The sequence below is a fragment of the Sander vitreus genome, chromosome 10 (assembly GCF_031162955.1).
Source record: "Sander vitreus isolate 19-12246 chromosome 10, sanVit1, whole genome shotgun sequence".
Classification (NCBI taxonomy): domain Eukaryota; kingdom Metazoa; phylum Chordata; class Actinopteri; order Perciformes; family Percidae; genus Sander; species Sander vitreus.
Window position 1 is genome coordinate 17,276,530 of NC_135864.1, and position 17,474 is coordinate 17,294,003.

General features: G+C 40.4%; 1 protein-coding gene across 1 annotated transcript in view; it reads left to right on the forward strand.

Annotated features, from left to right (window-relative positions):
- The first annotated feature begins 513 nt into the window (after positions 1-513).
- The window catches only part of dock2 (dedicator of cytokinesis 2), a 103,038-nt gene continuing 86,077 nt past the window's right edge, over positions 514-17,474 (forward strand). The window contains exons 1-20 of the mRNA XM_078260610.1: positions 514-745; positions 3,132-3,215; positions 3,741-3,781; positions 4,039-4,094; positions 4,179-4,275; positions 4,355-4,503; positions 4,806-4,941; positions 5,526-5,683; positions 7,109-7,190; positions 7,615-7,750; positions 8,323-8,398; positions 8,547-8,623; positions 10,378-10,628; positions 11,033-11,131; positions 11,427-11,499; positions 11,768-11,871; positions 14,014-14,212; positions 16,627-16,724; positions 16,856-16,945; positions 17,228-17,328. Coding sequence (XP_078116736.1) covers positions 703-745; positions 3,132-3,215; positions 3,741-3,781; positions 4,039-4,094; positions 4,179-4,275; positions 4,355-4,503; positions 4,806-4,941; positions 5,526-5,683; positions 7,109-7,190; positions 7,615-7,750; positions 8,323-8,398; positions 8,547-8,623; positions 10,378-10,628; positions 11,033-11,131; positions 11,427-11,499; positions 11,768-11,871; positions 14,014-14,212; positions 16,627-16,724; positions 16,856-16,945; positions 17,228-17,328 — 2,150 coding nt within the window. The 5' untranslated portion in view covers positions 514-702. The remainder of the gene's footprint in view (positions 746-3,131; positions 3,216-3,740; positions 3,782-4,038; positions 4,095-4,178; positions 4,276-4,354; positions 4,504-4,805; positions 4,942-5,525; positions 5,684-7,108; positions 7,191-7,614; positions 7,751-8,322; positions 8,399-8,546; positions 8,624-10,377; positions 10,629-11,032; positions 11,132-11,426; positions 11,500-11,767; positions 11,872-14,013; positions 14,213-16,626; positions 16,725-16,855; positions 16,946-17,227; positions 17,329-17,474) is intronic.

A 17,474-nucleotide genomic window follows, 5' to 3' on the forward strand; every position in this document is an offset into this window, starting at 1 on the left:
ACAGCAAGACCGATAGTAGCCTTTTGTGACATGGGACGCGCTGCATCTTCTAGCTTCAAACACTTTGGATTTCACAAGCTTGAAGGATGACTCACAAGAGAAGAGGTTAGGGCACACAGTGTGAGCTGGCATTCGATTGATGTCCTCCACGCTTCAATGGCTTTGTACACCGCGTGGTATCCAGTAGTTATTTTGTTCAGATTTGAGAATGGATCACAGATGTTAACTTGCTTTCTGTCACATTTCTTAACATCTGCATCTTAAAAAAGAACATGTTCAGTCCCTCTTTTGCTCTAATGAGAAGTGCAGTTTTTTCCCCCAGTAACTTTGCGTACTGTACACATTGTCACTTTTATTAATTTATTGATTGATGTTTTACATTCAATTATAATATAGATAAAGTAATCCACTAAGTCCAAATGAGCAAAATGGAGACTTCACACACTGCGCAGGCCTGTGGGCTCTGTAGGACTCCACCTTGTTATACTCACCCACTTCCCCTTAACGGCCTAAAGGCAGGAAGAGAAGAGAGGCAGAAGAGGAAGAGAGGCAAAGGGGGATGGGCGTGTTGCTTTCATTTAAAGTAAAATAATACAGAAGTGAGAAGTTTAGCAGACACCCTCAAAAAACAGAGAGAGAGAGAGAGATATGAGGTGAATCAGAAAGACAAGACTCCGATAGAAAGTAGGGCTACATGCAATCATGGCTCCTTGGAAGAGTACCACCACGGAGCGGTATGGTGTAGGTAAGTCAGAATGTGCTCACTTGAATTTGTCTTTGTGTGTGTGTGTGTGTGTGTGTGTGTGTGTGCATGTGTGTGTGCGCACATACGTTTTGTGTCTCTCTGTTTAGTCGTGATGGTAAACTCCATGCTGTGAATAAGGACAAGAAAAATCGATGCCCATCACTTCCTGCTTAACAGGATGTGAACAGGTGCTAACAGTCTCACAGAACATTAGGATATACACATCAGCTCTAATTCCCCCCAAATAATTTGAATCCTAAAATCATATTCACCATTAAACGTCAGTGCAACAGAACTTATAAGAGCTACAGTGGATTGTGTGGGGGTTAAAATCCAAAACAAAATACCATCCTAAACTGATGGAAAAATGAGTGGCAGTTAGTAGGCAATCTTTATGCGTTACACATTTTGTCGTGCATAAGCAAGAAAAGAAATGATTCTAGAAAATTACAATTGAAGTTTTGGAAAGATTGATTTTGGCACCAGGAACAAATCCTAGACGGTTAAAGCGCAACTTCAACAGGACAATCTGTAGTTTATCTGGTATGTGGGATGAATATGGCCGAGCTGATCAGCATGTGTTGCCGTTAGATATGCGAGACAGACACAAACTTGGCAGGAATACAGATTTCTGACTTCTAATACAGAGTGTAATAGCAGAGGTTCACTGGCCTGTTGCTGACGATGCATTGATTTATTAGTTACTTGCAATAAGTAGTTTGCTTTTTAAATGGTGAGTAAAGACAGTTTTTAAGTTGTTCTACCGTTTTATATCTTTTATTGATTGATGGTGAAAATGGCAATGAATTATATAAGCCATTTTGAATCAATTACTGATAAGATTACTCAATGAAGTGTTGTTGATCTACTGTATCTATCTATCTATATATATATATATATATATATATATATAGTGTGTGTGTATATATATATATATATATATATATATGTATGTATGTATGTATGTATGTATATATGTGTGTGTATATGTATATATATATATGTGTGTGTATATATATATATATATATATATAGTGTGTGTGTATATATATATATATGTGTGTGTGTGTGTAGACTAAATAGCTTTCTGGTCTGTGTAAGACTACAACACAGGAAGAGGAGGAAGAAGGAAGGACGTATTTTTTTTACTTTGAAGCTGTACGTCTAAATACTGTAGAAACCACATAATGGCATTCAATGTGCGCACATATGATTTCATTTTGGAAGAATGATATATCTCAATTAAAGTATTAGTCTAAAATAGCGTGCCACCTTTTATACAGTCACAAGAATGATGTTATTTGGCAGTCATTTTGTAGCAGTATAACTGCTTGTTTAGTACCAAAACCATGAAGTATAGGATTGAGCAAAGCAAGTCTGTGAGTTTCACTGCTACGCTTACTTTCTGCAACAAACTGATATCCAATGCATTCCTTGTAGTGAGGCAGTGTTTTGTAGTTGCTGCCAATGCTCTGCCTTGTCCTTTGCCATGTTGCTGCTGCTGCCTTGCTTATTCCTGCTGCAAACACCTACGCTGTAACTGACAATTATACTCATCGATTCATCTGCAGATTCATTTTTAGATGAATCATTTAGTCTATGAATTTTCAGAAAATAGTGAAAAATGTCCATCATTTCTAGTCTATTTCACTTGTAATTTTTTAAATCTTAATTTATTTTATTCTGTTTTTATTGCTTGTTGTTTTAAATATTAATGGTTTTCTTTGCCTGTGGAAAGCACTTTGAATTACCTCCTGTGTTTGAAATGTGCTATGTAAATGAAGCTGCCTCGCCTTCCCATAATCATCACATTTACCCAGAGGCCGAGTTGACATGTTCAGATTGCTTGTTTTATCTCACCACTACGAAATAGGATTAGGGCCACATGTAAAAAAAAAAAAAAACTTCTGAGTTTGAAGTCAGAATTTTGACTTTATTCTCAGAACTCAAATGTTTCACATGTGGCTCTAATCCTCATCCGTAGACCACCAACAGTCCCAAACTCAAAGATATGTATGAATATCCCTACATTTGAAAAGCTGGAGGCTGGTACTATGGTGGCTATCAAAAATAACGTCCGAGTGATTTTTCTTTTAATTGAGTAGTTTAATCCATAAACTGTTAATCTATTCATTTTGGCTCTATGTTAATCATTTTATAAGCAAGCTGGCCTGCCAACAGTCCGTCATGTGCCGCCCATGTAAATGTTCTTATTATACATTCATGATGTCATGATGTAAATACATTGTTGGTGCAGTAAAGGAGTCTGGAAAAAGGGAGAGGAAAGAAGGAAATGTAGGCGGAATAAACTTTTTTATATAACTTTTTTTTTTTTTTTTAAAACAACGGTCTATCAATCATCAGACTGTAACCATTTCTTTTTCAGTTAAGTGGAATTTTGTCGGCAAAGGAGAGAAGCAGCTTTCCCTCGAGATAGGAGATGCGGTCCAGGTCCAGGAGGTCTGTGATGGTGAGAATACCTCAAAACATAAAAAATATACTATTATTATCACATACGTACATTGCATGTATGGTGCACTTATAAACCTTTCTATGCTTTTTTTACTTATCAGTGAAACATTTAAGAAATGTTAATATTATAATACATGGGCTTGTCCTAAATATAAACCAGCTTCCTTGAACAAAATGGGAAATATTGTGAAAATGACAAAGATAATACTACTTACAGATTGTACTTACAGAGTTAAAGTAAAATATGTTATCAGTATGTCAGCATCTTTTGTCACTCATATTTTATACATTTCACAGGATAAGAAATTGAGAATTGAAATAACTTGCATGATAAATAACTCTATCATGGTTATAGGTTTTATTATTATTATTATTATTATTATTATTATTATTATTATAGGTTATTATTACACCAGTTAAAGATTGTATCCATCCTAGTTTTGGCTCTAGGTTTTAGTCCTCCAACATATAGTCTAGACACTTTGATGTCATATGGCGAGGTGACAGTCAATTTTTCTTTCAGGATGGTATAGAGGCTACTTGGTTAGGAACAGGGCCCAACGGGTAAGAACACACACACACACACACACACACACACACACACACACACACACACACACACACACACACACACACACACACACACACTGTGTATAACATTGATTTTTCCAGAAAGGTGACAATATCACAATGCATGACAATCAACCAGCTTTATTCAACTGGGAGATATTTTCTAGTGTAGTTTTGTGGATAGGAAATATGAGAGGTACCGCAGATTTTTGTTTGTTCTTATTCATCTCCTCCACACATTTTCTCTCCAGGGAGTGTTCCCTGCCAGTTATGTCCATCTTAAGGAGGTCGTCATTGAAAACCGAGAGTGAGTGGACTTAAAAAAATCTTATCTTATCAAAAAGTTATGGTTTTTGAATTGATGTTTTCATGTATGTGTGTGCGACTACAGAGGTGATGAGGTAGTGATGTCTTCAGAGATGCCCTTGGTGAAGGAGGTGACCACCACATTGAGGGAGTGGGGAAGCATATGGAAGCAGCTCTTTGTGGTAAAAACAAACATGCAAGCAAATACACTTTGTGAATGTGTGTATGTCTGATTGTAACACCATACATCTACCTGTGCAGGTCAATAAACAGATGCGTGTAAGGCAGGTCCAGATGCTGATGTGTGAGCTAATGGAGTGGCGTTCCCAGCTCCTGTCTGGCACTCTGCCCAATGACGAATTCAAGGAGCTCAAGCAAAAAGTCACCTCCAAGATTGACTATGGCAACAAGTATGTCTGCTCAAAACAAAATCACTTGTTCACAATATGGTCACTGTTCGAACCCGATCTTTCTAAACAAACTAGTTATCTCCCATCTCACCTACCTGTTTACATCTTTTCAAGATTTTCAAACTCTTCTCTCCCTTATCTTTCTTCCCTCTCTTATCCCTCCTGCCCCATCACCCCTCTGTCTTCTTCCTTTCCTCAGTTCCACCTCCACTTGTTGCCTTTTTTTGTCATTTGTCCTTTGTACACTTTCCATCAATCTCCCCAATCCTCACCTGAGCGGTATCTCTTACTTCCTACCACAGGATCCTGGAGCTGGACCAGGTGGTTCGGGACGAGAATGGAAACATCTTGGACCCAGAGAGGGCTAGTGTCATTAGTCTGTTTCGGGCCCACGAGGAGGCCACAGCCAAGATCAATGAGCGCATCAAAGAGGAGCAGGTCAGTAAAGAGATGAGAAGGCAGTGCAGTGGGGAGCAGAAAAAAACTGAACTCAGGAGGGAAAGGGCCACAGAGAAAGTTCCATGGGACATATATTGGCAACATATTTGATGTTGCTCTGGTTTGACTGCACTAGACTTCCCAGAGACATGTACACCATGGGATGAAATCAAAATGTTGTCATTTTATTTAGTTTTTTATCATAAGAAAGTAGTCAAATGAAACTTTATCTGCATAAAAATGCCATGTATAATACATTTACTTGCCAATCATGTCTGCCAGCCAAGCCTAATTAAGAATTCAGTTCCTTACAAATTGGCTTGACCTCACATGTATTCATTAGTAAGAAGAGGACATACAGTACTCTATTATGAATTTCTTTTTCCATGATTTTCTTCTCCCTTACAAACCCACAATCTGGATGTTGCAGCGGGTACATCCAAGAATGAAGTAACCAACTATTATTAATTGTTATACCAGCCAACCAGATTTATCAAGACCTTGAAATTAAGGCTTTTGGCTGGCAATTTATCCTTTTAAACCCTTTTCCCAAGTTAACCTCCTACAACTATTCTCTCCTGCAGTCCAACGTCCAGACGGACCACAGCGGGATCTCAGCACGGATCCAATCTTCCCCCACCCACAGCCTCTACGTCTTCGTCAGGAACTTTGTCTGTCGCATCGGAGAGGACTCTGAGCTCTTCATGTCCCTCTATGACCCCATCAAACAGACCATCATCAGGTGTCCTCTCTTAGCTTCAGTCCCTAACCTCATACTGGTGTGTTCTTTTCAGGTTGATTTGAGGATTTAAAGCCCCAGATTCATACGCTAGTTTAAATGTAAATAATAAACTGATGTTAATGTTGAAGTCTGGCATATTTAATATAACTCCCCCTCTATGCATTTAATCAATTTTGTGGTGTAGCATTGAGTTACATTGAGATAGAAAACAAAGTTCGTGACTATAAACAGCTATTGTTGTTTGTTCTGAATTTCATATGTCAAGGATTAAGATAATAAAATAAGTCATTTTCATCCATTAAATAAAATGAAAATATGGGGAAATTAGCTTCCACCATTAGTACCGATTTACTGAAATTAATGAAAATACTGTTGAAGTTAAGATTTTCTTAAGGTTAAGCTCAGTGTCTATATAACGCTCCTTCTCTTCTCTTGCTCCCTCATTTGTCATCTCTCATTCATTGTTGAACCCCACTAAATTAGAACAATGGGATGCCAAATATAAGAATACAGAAAACACAAATTATAGGGCAGCAGATACTGACTGGCAGCGCTATGTGGTGCCTGACAGTGCTGATGCTAAGCCCTGTCACTCACTGTCATACTGGGGTGTATCTCAGTCTCAGCCACTGCAGCGGGGAGTATTAAGATAGATAGACCAAGATCAATCATGTTTTTCTCCACCCTACCATCGTTCGATCGTCTCTTACTTTCATGGCATTTGTCCTGGTTTCATTTGCTCTTATTTTGTTTGTTTGATTGGTTAAATGCTTGGCTTTTTCCTTTCCATTCCCTCACATTGTCTACCTGTCTGTCTCTCTCTGAAAGAACTGGTAGATTGTGAGTTTTATAACAGGAATGTTTTAGGAACTTTTTCTCAGCTTTGATTCACCCTGCTGTGCCTATAGACATGTGTGTGTGTCTGTGTCTGTCTTGCTGTCTATCTTCCTATTCATCCCTCTATCAGCATCTGGCACATGCTTGTATGTCAGGAAAATGCTATGGGGAATAGAGGGCTTGTATTTTTAGCGATTCAGTCTAAATTGTTATGCAGCTGCACTGGGTAACATTAGTGGATCCACATGCCTGTCAGCTTATGACTGAAACATTTGAGCTTCATTTTTTCTAGAAATCATGTAATGTCACGTCTGTAAACTGCACATAGCACGCCCATGTACACCGGACAGAGTACCTTAATATGAGGGAGGCAAACAGTCCAGCTTTATCTGGACCAAGCACTCGCTCAGTCCTGACTTGAACAGAGATAGTGTTTCTATCTTTTTGTTTCATCCCTTGTTTCATGGGGAATGAGATTATCTTTATTTCAGCTGCAATCTGTATTACTATGTGTGTCTGTATATTTAAATATTGTGTATTATAGCTTTGCAGGACAGTAATAACAACTCTTTTCCATGCTTTGTGCAGTGAGAACTACTTGGTACGCTGGGGCAGTAAAGGATTCCCCAAGGAGATTGACATGCTCAACAACCTGAAGGTTGTCTTTACAGTAAGTGACCACAGGAGGGCACTATCACACCGTCTCTTAGCACTACAGACACTCCACTGTTTAGGGATGAATGGAGGTGTTTGGTGTTTTAAGCCCCCAAACGTCATCTTCCAGGCAGCGCTGCATGGAAGGCGCTAGGGTTAGGTTAAGGTTAGGGTTAGGTGCCTTGAAGTCGACAGTCGCAGCGCTGCCTTGAAGTCGACGGTGGGGGCTTAAAACACCATCAAGCATGAATGGATGGATGGATTCCCTTTTAGAAGATGGCATTGTTTTTTCATTTTCTCTTTTCTACTTAACCGTATGTCTCCCAACTCCTCTTTCCTCCTTCTTTTCATCCTTTTATCTCGTATTCTCACTTCATTGCTATACTTCTTCTTTTGCTTTCTTTCCTCTCTGTTCTCCTTTCTCTGTTTTTCTCTACCAGGACCTGGGAAACAAGGACCTGTGCAGAGACAAGATTTATCTGATCTGCCAGATAGTGAGAGTGGGCAGGATGGACCTGAAAGAGACAAACAACAAGAAGTGCACTCAAGGCCTGAGGCGGCCATTCGGGGTGGCAGGTACTTGAAGATCAGCCAATAAAACATTGTTTTGGTTAATGGGGCTGCTAAATTACCAATCCAAGTGTTCAAGCAATGTGAAAAGTATCATTAGTAGTTTAGATTTTAGTACCCTCTCTCTTAAAGCGGCAGTATATGTGCATATGTGTCATTCCACTGCCAAATGTCACCCGTTGAGCCAACAATAATGGCCTTTAGTTGCTTCTTCAGTCATTTTTGTTTTTGTTCCCTCAAAGCCAGAGTAATTTTCTCTGATTTGTCCGCTGCTGCTGCTTTTGCAGGTATTATCAGCCATATTTAAACTAAAACATTGATGGTAACTGTCCACTACTTTTTTCCTACCCTTTAGGCTATAATTTCTCCCACAGGCTCAACAAAGTTGTCTATATCCTCAATTACCTCAGAAAACACCCATCAGGGTTTGTACAATAGTCTGGCCTGCTAGACTAGTGTGTGATAGAAATTTATGTACAAAATTTGTGTTAACTGATGTGAATCCACATCATACATGACTATATCATTTTATTTATTTTTCCTCATCACAGACACATTTGTTTTCCTTTTCTTGGCAGTAATGGACATTAGCGATCTCATCAAAGGGAAGATCGAATGCGATGAGGAGAAGCAGTTTTTCATCCCGTTTTTCCCGTATGTCCAGTTTTCCACCTCCATGACTCACAAATCCTCCGTGTAATTAAATAGCAATATTGCAATTTTGTGTATGAAGGTTTTAGCATCTGCACAATTTTGTGTTTTTCAAGTGCATTTGTGTGTGTGTGTGTTTGTTTGGCTCCAGTGTAGTTGCTGAGAATGACTTCCTCCACACCTTGCTGAACAAAGTGACAGCATCACGAGGAGACAGTGGTGGACAAGGTACTGTTCTGAACGTACAGGCTTCTCTCTCTGTTTCCTATTGGGACTATTCTGCCAAGGTTAGTTGTCCTGTGCGCACGAAAGGTTCCCACTCGACTGTATAGGCTGCAGTCGTTTGTGGTCAGACAAAATGGCCATTTCTAATCACCTCTCTCTGCTCTGCTCTGTGGGTGAGAATAAAGGAGGACATTATCCTGATGGATAGCATGCACCCTCGAGCCGATGTTTTCATAATACTTTATTTCTCCCTCAATGTGGCAGTCTGCTGCCCGCTACCTCATGTTTATGGCTGACTTTGACAGCCCCTATGGGTGACACGTTCTTGTTCCACATAACCCCACATTGGACGGCACTATCATATCGCTCAGCTTTTATCTTTCCTCTCGTTCCTGAAAGCCGTGGGCACAACCTAGATATGAAAGGAGCACCCATATGAGCTGATATGGAAGGAGCATGTGAGGCTGCCAGATGTCTGTTCTTAACATTACTCACCCCTAAACTCTCCTTCCTCTTACTTTGAGATGCTTCTGACACGCACGCACGCACGCACGCACGCACGCAGTATTCCCTGTAGGTATGTGGTTAGCCTTGAAAATGTGGGTTTGTGACATAGTCTAGATCTCACCAACATGAATTTCCCTAAAATAGCTCACCCCTTTTTCCATGTTCTTTGTCTATACTTCCCCACATAATTTCTTTGAAAGCTTTGAGAGCCCACATTGTTTAGGACTAAATTCCTGCCTATTTTAACAGTTTTACATCCCTTTTGCAAACAGGAAACATACATTTTATAGTATTATTGATTACAGTCTAGTCTGTAACAACAGCAGACATTTTCACATCCCGCTTCACCTTGGAACACTTTAACATTATGCTCCCCATAGATAAGCACGAGCATTTTACACAAAGTGGATCTCACTTTAAGTTCAGCTCTCACGCTGAATGTTTCAAGGTTTCTGTAGGTCCTGAAAACATCTTTAAATGTTTTAAATTTAGTTTTAACAGTACTGGGCCTTGACATTCCTTATTCATTTATTTTGCTTTAATATTAATTTACTTACCTGCAGAGAGAAATAAAAACTCCTCTCTGGATCCCTCATTTAAAATAGCCTGGAGTGGCTGCTATTTTTCCAAGTAAATGTTCTTAAATGTATTGATATTTGGTCCCACAAAGTTCTGTGAGATATTAAATGTATCTCTTTGATCGCTACACATACCAATTCCAAATCTGTTTTGGCTGATCAACTTTGGTCACGATTAAAGTACAACAGGAGGATATTTCTCACTTCCAGACCTGTGACACTGTACAGTTATGTTCACAAAATCTTCTCCAAGGAGTGAATAAGCAATACATTAGGAACTAACCGCTAATGAATATCAAATGCTGGCCAGTTGATATGATGAAAGTTCTTTACTGACTATGGACATCCTTATATGAAATCCCACAATGAAATGGAGTTTCTAGTCAACTTGTTAACTTGTTATTACTCTTCAGATGAACGACCCATTTAAACGTAGCTGCATACCCTAGACAATATGTGCCATGCATCAGTTGGTCATTTGTATAGAGTCACAAGTCTTGAGTCAATTCTGAGTCTCGTGATTGTGTAAATGCTTTGTCAGGGGTCTAAGAATATCTATTTTTAAGAGAACTCATTGCAAACATCCTGTTGTTAATAAGTCCCTGAAAAAGGTATACTGGTAAAACATGAATTCATAGCCTACCCTCTTTCTCTACCCCCAACTCCCTCCAGGTCTGTGGGTGACTATGAAGGCTCTGGTGGGGGACATAGTTCAGATTCGGAAGGAATACCCTCACCTGGTGGACCGCAGCACCGTGGTGGCCCGCAAGCTGGGCTTCCCAGAGATCATTATGCCGGGAGATGTTCGCAATGACATCTACCTCACCTTACAAGGCGGCGACTTCGACAAATACAACAAGACGACACAGAAAAACGTGGAGGTCATCATGTGGGTCTGTGATGAGGAGGGCAAGGTCATACAGGTGAGCAGCATGCAGAGATGAGGTCGAGGTCGCACAGAGCATCAGATTTTGAAAGGGATTAGTGTAAACGGATGGAATTGTGTATTCCTGTATAGTTTGAGGGAGGGTGTGCACGTGCAGAATTGTGTATGTGCAGTGTTTGAGAGATTAAGGTGGTATGGGCCAATGAGCAAACACGGCACTGATTAAGTGCTTATTCACCCTCTCATAGTCAGGGGCACATTGAGGTGGCTTTATCCCAGAATGAAAATCCATTTTTTGACACACACACACACACACACACACACACACACACACACACACACACACACACACACACACACACACACACACACACACACACACACACACACACACACAAAATCCTTCATCTCAATATGACATGTACTTTTTCTCTTTCCTAGAACTCCATCTGTCTGGGAGCAGGGGATAAGGCGGTCAGTGAGTACAGATCTGTCATCTACTACCAAGTCAAACAGCCCCGCTGGATGGAGACAATTAAGGTGTGTGTGTGTGTGTGTGCGCGTGTGTGCGTGAGTTGCAGAGCTAACAATTCAAAAGTAGTTGGTGGTAGAATTTTGTACGTCTGTCTGTAAAATACACTTTTTTCAATTTCCATGAAGGTGTTTGGTGTTTATATAGCATTTGCATTTCTCATTTCAGCCATAACTTTCAAAAAAATAAACCCCTCAATTTCATGGTATACCTGTAAAATTTGAAGATACCTGTTTTTTTTTGTTTTGTTTATATATATATATATATATATATTTATTTATTCTACAATGGTATGTCCTCCAGGTGGCAGTCCCTCTGGAAGAAATGCACAGAATTCATTTACGCTTCATGTTCAGACACCGCTCTTCCCAGGAGTGTGAGTATCAGCCTCTCTAATTCTGCACGTCATCTCACACAGTCTCCTCCACTCTGAGCATTATAGGACAGTGAAAGGACTGAATGATTGGAAGCAATTTGGGAAATGACCCTAAGCATCTTTATGCACACTTGATTATACAAATCAGTAGTCCTTCTTCCTCCCATGCCTGGATTCTCCCCCACCCTCCTCTCTTTCTATTTCCCTGATGTGTTTCTCCCCTGACCCTCCCTCTTTCTGTCTACAAATCCGCTTCCTTCGTCTCCAGCCAAGGACAAGAGCGAGAAGAACTTTGCCATGGCCTTTGTGCGTCTGATGAAGGACGATGGGACAGTTCTACAAGATGGACTGCATGACCTTGTAGTCTTCAAGGTAAAAACCAGAAATTGAACTATTGCAGAAAGGAAATGAGGGTGATGAGACAAATATCAGCTCATTGAAAACCTGATTCATTTAAAAGTGGATGTGCAACTTATTTATTGTCACCCAAATTCCACCCCTCTTGACCCTCCAGACTTATACAGATGCTAAAACTCCTCTGAGAGTAATAAATGACACAGTGAGCCTTTTATTATGAGAAGGGGTCACACCTCATTACTGATGTGTGTGGCATTTTTAGGCCTTTATTGACAGGACAGCTGAAGAAATGAAAGGGGAGAGAGAGGGGGAATGACATGCAGCAAAGGACCGCAGGTCAGAGTCGAACCCGGGCCCGCTGAGTCGAGGAGTAAACCTCTATATGCGGGCGTCCGCTCTACAAACTGAGCTATCGGGGCGCCCACACCTCATTACTTTTGTTGGACCAACACGTTTTGGATTTGAACCAGCCCAACAACAATATACCTGGAATCTTTTTTAAGAAGCATGTCAAATGAAAATGGTGACTCACCAACTGGTGGTTAATCTTTTTTTTTTTTGGTACATCATTCATGGTCAGACATGAATCAAAATAAAGATTATTCTAACTGTACTACAGCTCAATGCCATTTACCATCTAATTCTGGAGGTTATATAATCGTGAATGAAAAATGAGTGATAGGCTTTACAAGTCCCTGAAGCACTACTGAACTATTTGCCTGAAACATGATAGAAAAAGGCAGATACACCATTTGTCTGAAATATACTGTATATACCAGGGCTCTTCAATCTTTTTTAGGCCAAGGACCCATAGCTGAAAGACAGACGGAGCAGGGACCACCTACTACAGTACATGTTGTATGAAATTGAGTTGCATACTGAACTGGGCCTACAATGACGTGTAGGGCGGCCAAAACCTACACATACCTTTTTATGGTGCATACAATACTAAGCTATTAAAACAATAATTATTGACATATGTATATATGTATACATCATATTTTAATGTTAAACATACACAGTGAATCCTTAAGCTTAACTGTATTTGTGGATGCTTCCTAAGTAAGGCCAGTAAGCCTATCATCAATGTTGTGTTAATAATAATAAAAAAAACAAATCACAAAAAAGGCTTTACTATGAAGATGTTGGATTCATGTTTGAGAAGAAAGATAAAAAAATGTATCAAACAATAATTTGGTGGCCCCCCTGCAGTAACTCTGAGGATCCCTTAGGGGTCCCAGATCCCCTGTTGAAGATCTCTGGTATATACTGTAACAGTTCTTATAACCATTGTCAAAGCAGACACAGACATAGTGAGTCTGGACGGGAGATTATGGCCACGCAGGTTGAGTGAAGCCAAATAGATTTCCTGCCAAATGAGCCTAAGCTAAGATTGAATCCCCCTATTGATTAAATGCCAAACGCAATGAAGATTAATTACTCGTGATTCACTCAAAGACCAAATGGATGGTCCGCATGTGCCCTCTTTCTCGATTATATCTCGTTATCCCTGCATTCCTCTCCATCTCTGTGCCACTCATGGCTTAAATCTCTTATTCCCTGCTTTTCCCACCCACCCACTCACTCATTATTACTTACTGCTTTGGCATTAAGGAGGGCAGAGTTGAGGTTTGAGGCCCGAATGAATCTATGACCTGAAGATGGTAAATTTATTTATGGAAAATGTAATGTAGGTAAAGTATGATCACGTAAAGAAAACGGATAAACAAAACAGAAAATCAATATGCCAAGATATCCTGTCTCTTTTCCTCATATTCTAATTCTACTCTAATTCTTCTAACCTGTCCTGGCCCCAGTGTTTCCAAAGTTGTGAGTTTACAAACCAAAGTTGAGTTAGGTAGAGTTAGATAAGGCATAGTGATCACAGAGGATTACTGCTGTGGAATTGGCAACTTTTTTATTGTTTGTCATTTCTTCCTTCAGGATTCACTGATAAATCACTGCAAGTCTAACAAACCAAAGTGACTTCTTCTCCTGTGTTTCCATTTTCTAAAAAACAGAAACAGAAAATAAAATTCTCATCCCAATGCTGCTGCGGAAGCCACCAAACATCTGTGCCGTCATTAGCAAGTAGTGGCATTACTGGTGTGTCAACATTATAAGGTTGAAAATGACTCCCTCATATTGTCCTCTCAGGGTGACAGCAAGCGCATGGAAGATGTGAACTGCTACTTGTCGTTGCCCTCGACCCGCTACCACCATGGCGACCCCCATAAGGTGGCACCACTGAGCCGTAGCTCCAGCAGCGTGTCAGGGAGTGGAGGCCTCTCAGTCAGCTCTAGAGACAGCTTCAGCATCTCCACCCTGGTCTGCTCCACCAAACTCACCCAGAATGGTAGGCATATGTGTGTTGTTTGTATATGTGTGTGGGACAGGTGTTACAGTGTTCAAATAGCCCCTTTGTAACATTGGGCTGACATTAAGCTACTCTAGAGACTTGGCAGGCTAAAAAACTTTCATCCAGAAACACACACGCCCTTCTACACACAAAGGTTGAAGAAAGGTTAGGGCAGAAATTATGAGGAGCAGGGTGTTTGAAAATGAAACCTGACACATCAGAAAACATGAATTAACATCTTCTTTCAACAGAGTAATAAGGCCAGACCAAGACAATGAATCATCTGTTGGCTGTGAAATTGGTAGAGGACATATCTGAAATCACTACTGGATATACTGTTCATAATGCATACCGTCTTCTCTTGGGCTAAATGGTTGGGACATTTGCATTTCTCCCTAGAAAACCCATAGACTTGGTAGTGTAATGCAGGTAACCTGCAACCCTGTCTGACCTCATTAGGCCAAGTGTTATTTTTAGGTTTAGTGCTAAAAGTTGCATCCTGATGACTAAAGGTTGAGACAAGGTTAGGTTAAAGGAGACGTCCAGCCAACGGTGAGTCAACAGTATGTTAATTGTGGTGGAATATCCAGCTTACGAACTCATGCTATATAAGTTGAGACAGTGGTACCCCAGGTCTCATTCATTCAGGTCATAACAGCAGTAGGTTATAACCTGTCTCGGGCAGAGGAGTAGTTCAGCTCTATGTCTCCATAGATGACGGGAGACGTAACTGCTGTATGATAAGACAGTGCTGCCTCAAGCTCTCCCATCCTGCCAAGGTCAGGGGAGGAAGTTAACACATCTGTAGGCTCTAGGCTCTACTGCAGTATTGTCAAACTGACATTGTTTTCGGTCTGTGCTGAGGTGTTTGGTAAATTAATTAGGTAAGCCTATGTGTTTACGGCGCCCACAATATCTTTGTTTACATTGAAGGTCCAGCTAACCAGTATGAGTTTAATACAGTAAATACACCTACAGGAAGACAGCAACTTCAGAAATTGGGATACTGTGCTGTTTAATCCTAAAGTCTCCTAGGCCGAGATTCCATTAAATGCTTCTGTGTAAGTCATTAAAGTCTCCCGAACATTTTTTACCTATGTGAATAGGAGTTGTGCTGCTCCAGAGTTTTTCCATAACATGAATTAGGTTAATGGTGCCAGAACTACTAGAGGGTATGTGTGACATGTCATGGTCATGGGATAGTAAGCACAGTATAGGGGGAACTGTGTGTATACATGGGTTTCAGTGGTGAGGAGTGTTGTCATTTTGTCCTACACACTCTGGCAGGCACACACACACACACACACACACACACACACACACACACATACACTGAAGTGCATGTCCACATCTACAAATGCATACACGCACGTACATTCTAGACAGTAAGGTGCATCAGGCACAGGTGCAGTGTAACAGCTGTTACTGAGGAAACCAGTCCATCACTATAATGAACATTATCCTGCAGTATTAATCACCTGTAACCCCCCCCTTCCCACACACACACACACACACACACACACACACACACACACACACACACACACACACACACACGCGCAAAGACTCTCAGGCATGCATGCACACTGTGTTGTTTGGGGCCACCCACCAGATGTGCAACTTGGCTTGGTGAGTTAGAAATTATTGGACAGGAAAAGCAGTGAGCTTCAGGCGGGCAGCCCTACAGAGACCTGGAAATCTGCCCCATGTCAAACTGTAGTAGAATTAATGACAGAAACTGTGGATTTCAATATGCAGCTGAAAGTCTCACTAAGCAGAGGTACAGGTACTGTTACTATGACAAATTATTACTTGACAAATTGCTACTTTGTTGCTTATCAATCAGAGATGAACTTTAAAAAAAACCTAATTTTAGGTTAGGTTTGCAGCTAACTATTACTTTCGTTGTTGATTAATCCATCAAATCTTTTTTTACATGAATCGACCCTGTCCACAGAATTCTAAGAAAAATAATATTCTAAGCATATATATATATATATATGCTTAGAATATTATATATAATACATAATATACTGTATATTTAAAATTATAACCCAAAAATTAAAAATAATCATATTGTTGCCAATTTATTTTCTGTTGAGCAATTGAGAAATTTACTAATTGTTTCAGCTCTAATTTCAGTACAGTGTAACTACTTCTCAACTTCAACTTCTAATTTTATCATCTTTTGCATTATATTAAAAAGTGCCAAGTCACTGACAGGTTATGTCAGTTTAACAGTTTATAGGTATTCTGCACAACACAGGAGGAGACACCCATTGTCAAATATTCAAGGACAAAGTGAAAAAGTACAATTTAGAAATTGATATTCTACAACAAAGAATACAGCAAGACAGCTGTGTTTAAGACAGCTGAACAGAAAACGTACTCTGTGTGTGTCTCCTCTCCAGTGGGCCTGCTGGGGCTGCTCAAGTGGAGGACTCGACCCGAACTCCTCAGAGAAAACCTGGAGAAACTCAAAATCATTGATGGAGAGGAGGTGGTCAAGGTGAGTGGTGTGAATACAAGTGTGTGTGTGTGTGTGTGTGTGTGTGTGTGTGTGTGTGTGTGTGTGTGTGTGCGCGTGTGTGCGCGCACGTGCTCTCACCAAACCTCTCCCCTGTCTGTATGTGTGTGTAGTTTCTCCAGGACACTCTGGATGCCTTGTTCAACATCATGATGGAACACTCTCAGACTGACGACTACGACATCCTCGTGTTTGACGCCTTGGTGAGTGTGTGGTGTGTGTTTACCTGGATAGTGTTGTGTGTGTGTGTGTGTGTGTGTGTGTAACTTTGTGTGTGTGGCTTGTCAACAGATGCAGCTGATTTCGTGACAGGCTGTCTCTGTGCGTATCGAGTCTGACATCTTTGCGTCTACCTAGCCATCTTTTTCCAAATAGACATGTCTATCAGATGATTGTACATAACTTCTTATCTGCCTTGTAAATGTCTACTGCAATGTAAACAAGTAACCCACTCCGTCTCTCTGTTTCTCCCTTCTGTCTGCCAGATATACATCATAGGTCTGATCGCTGACAGAAAGTTTCAGCACTTCAACACAGTGTTGGAGGCCTACATCAAGCAGCATTTCAGCGCTACACTGGCCTACAAGTAGGTTACTTCCTGGATCACAGCCCACTTCCTTTCATGTCATTCTGTTACGTTTTGTATGCGCTTCCTGAATGAAAGAAGGTACAATTCTCATTACCATGAATGTCTTGCATCAGATGTTTCTCCTACTTTTCTCATCAGAAAAC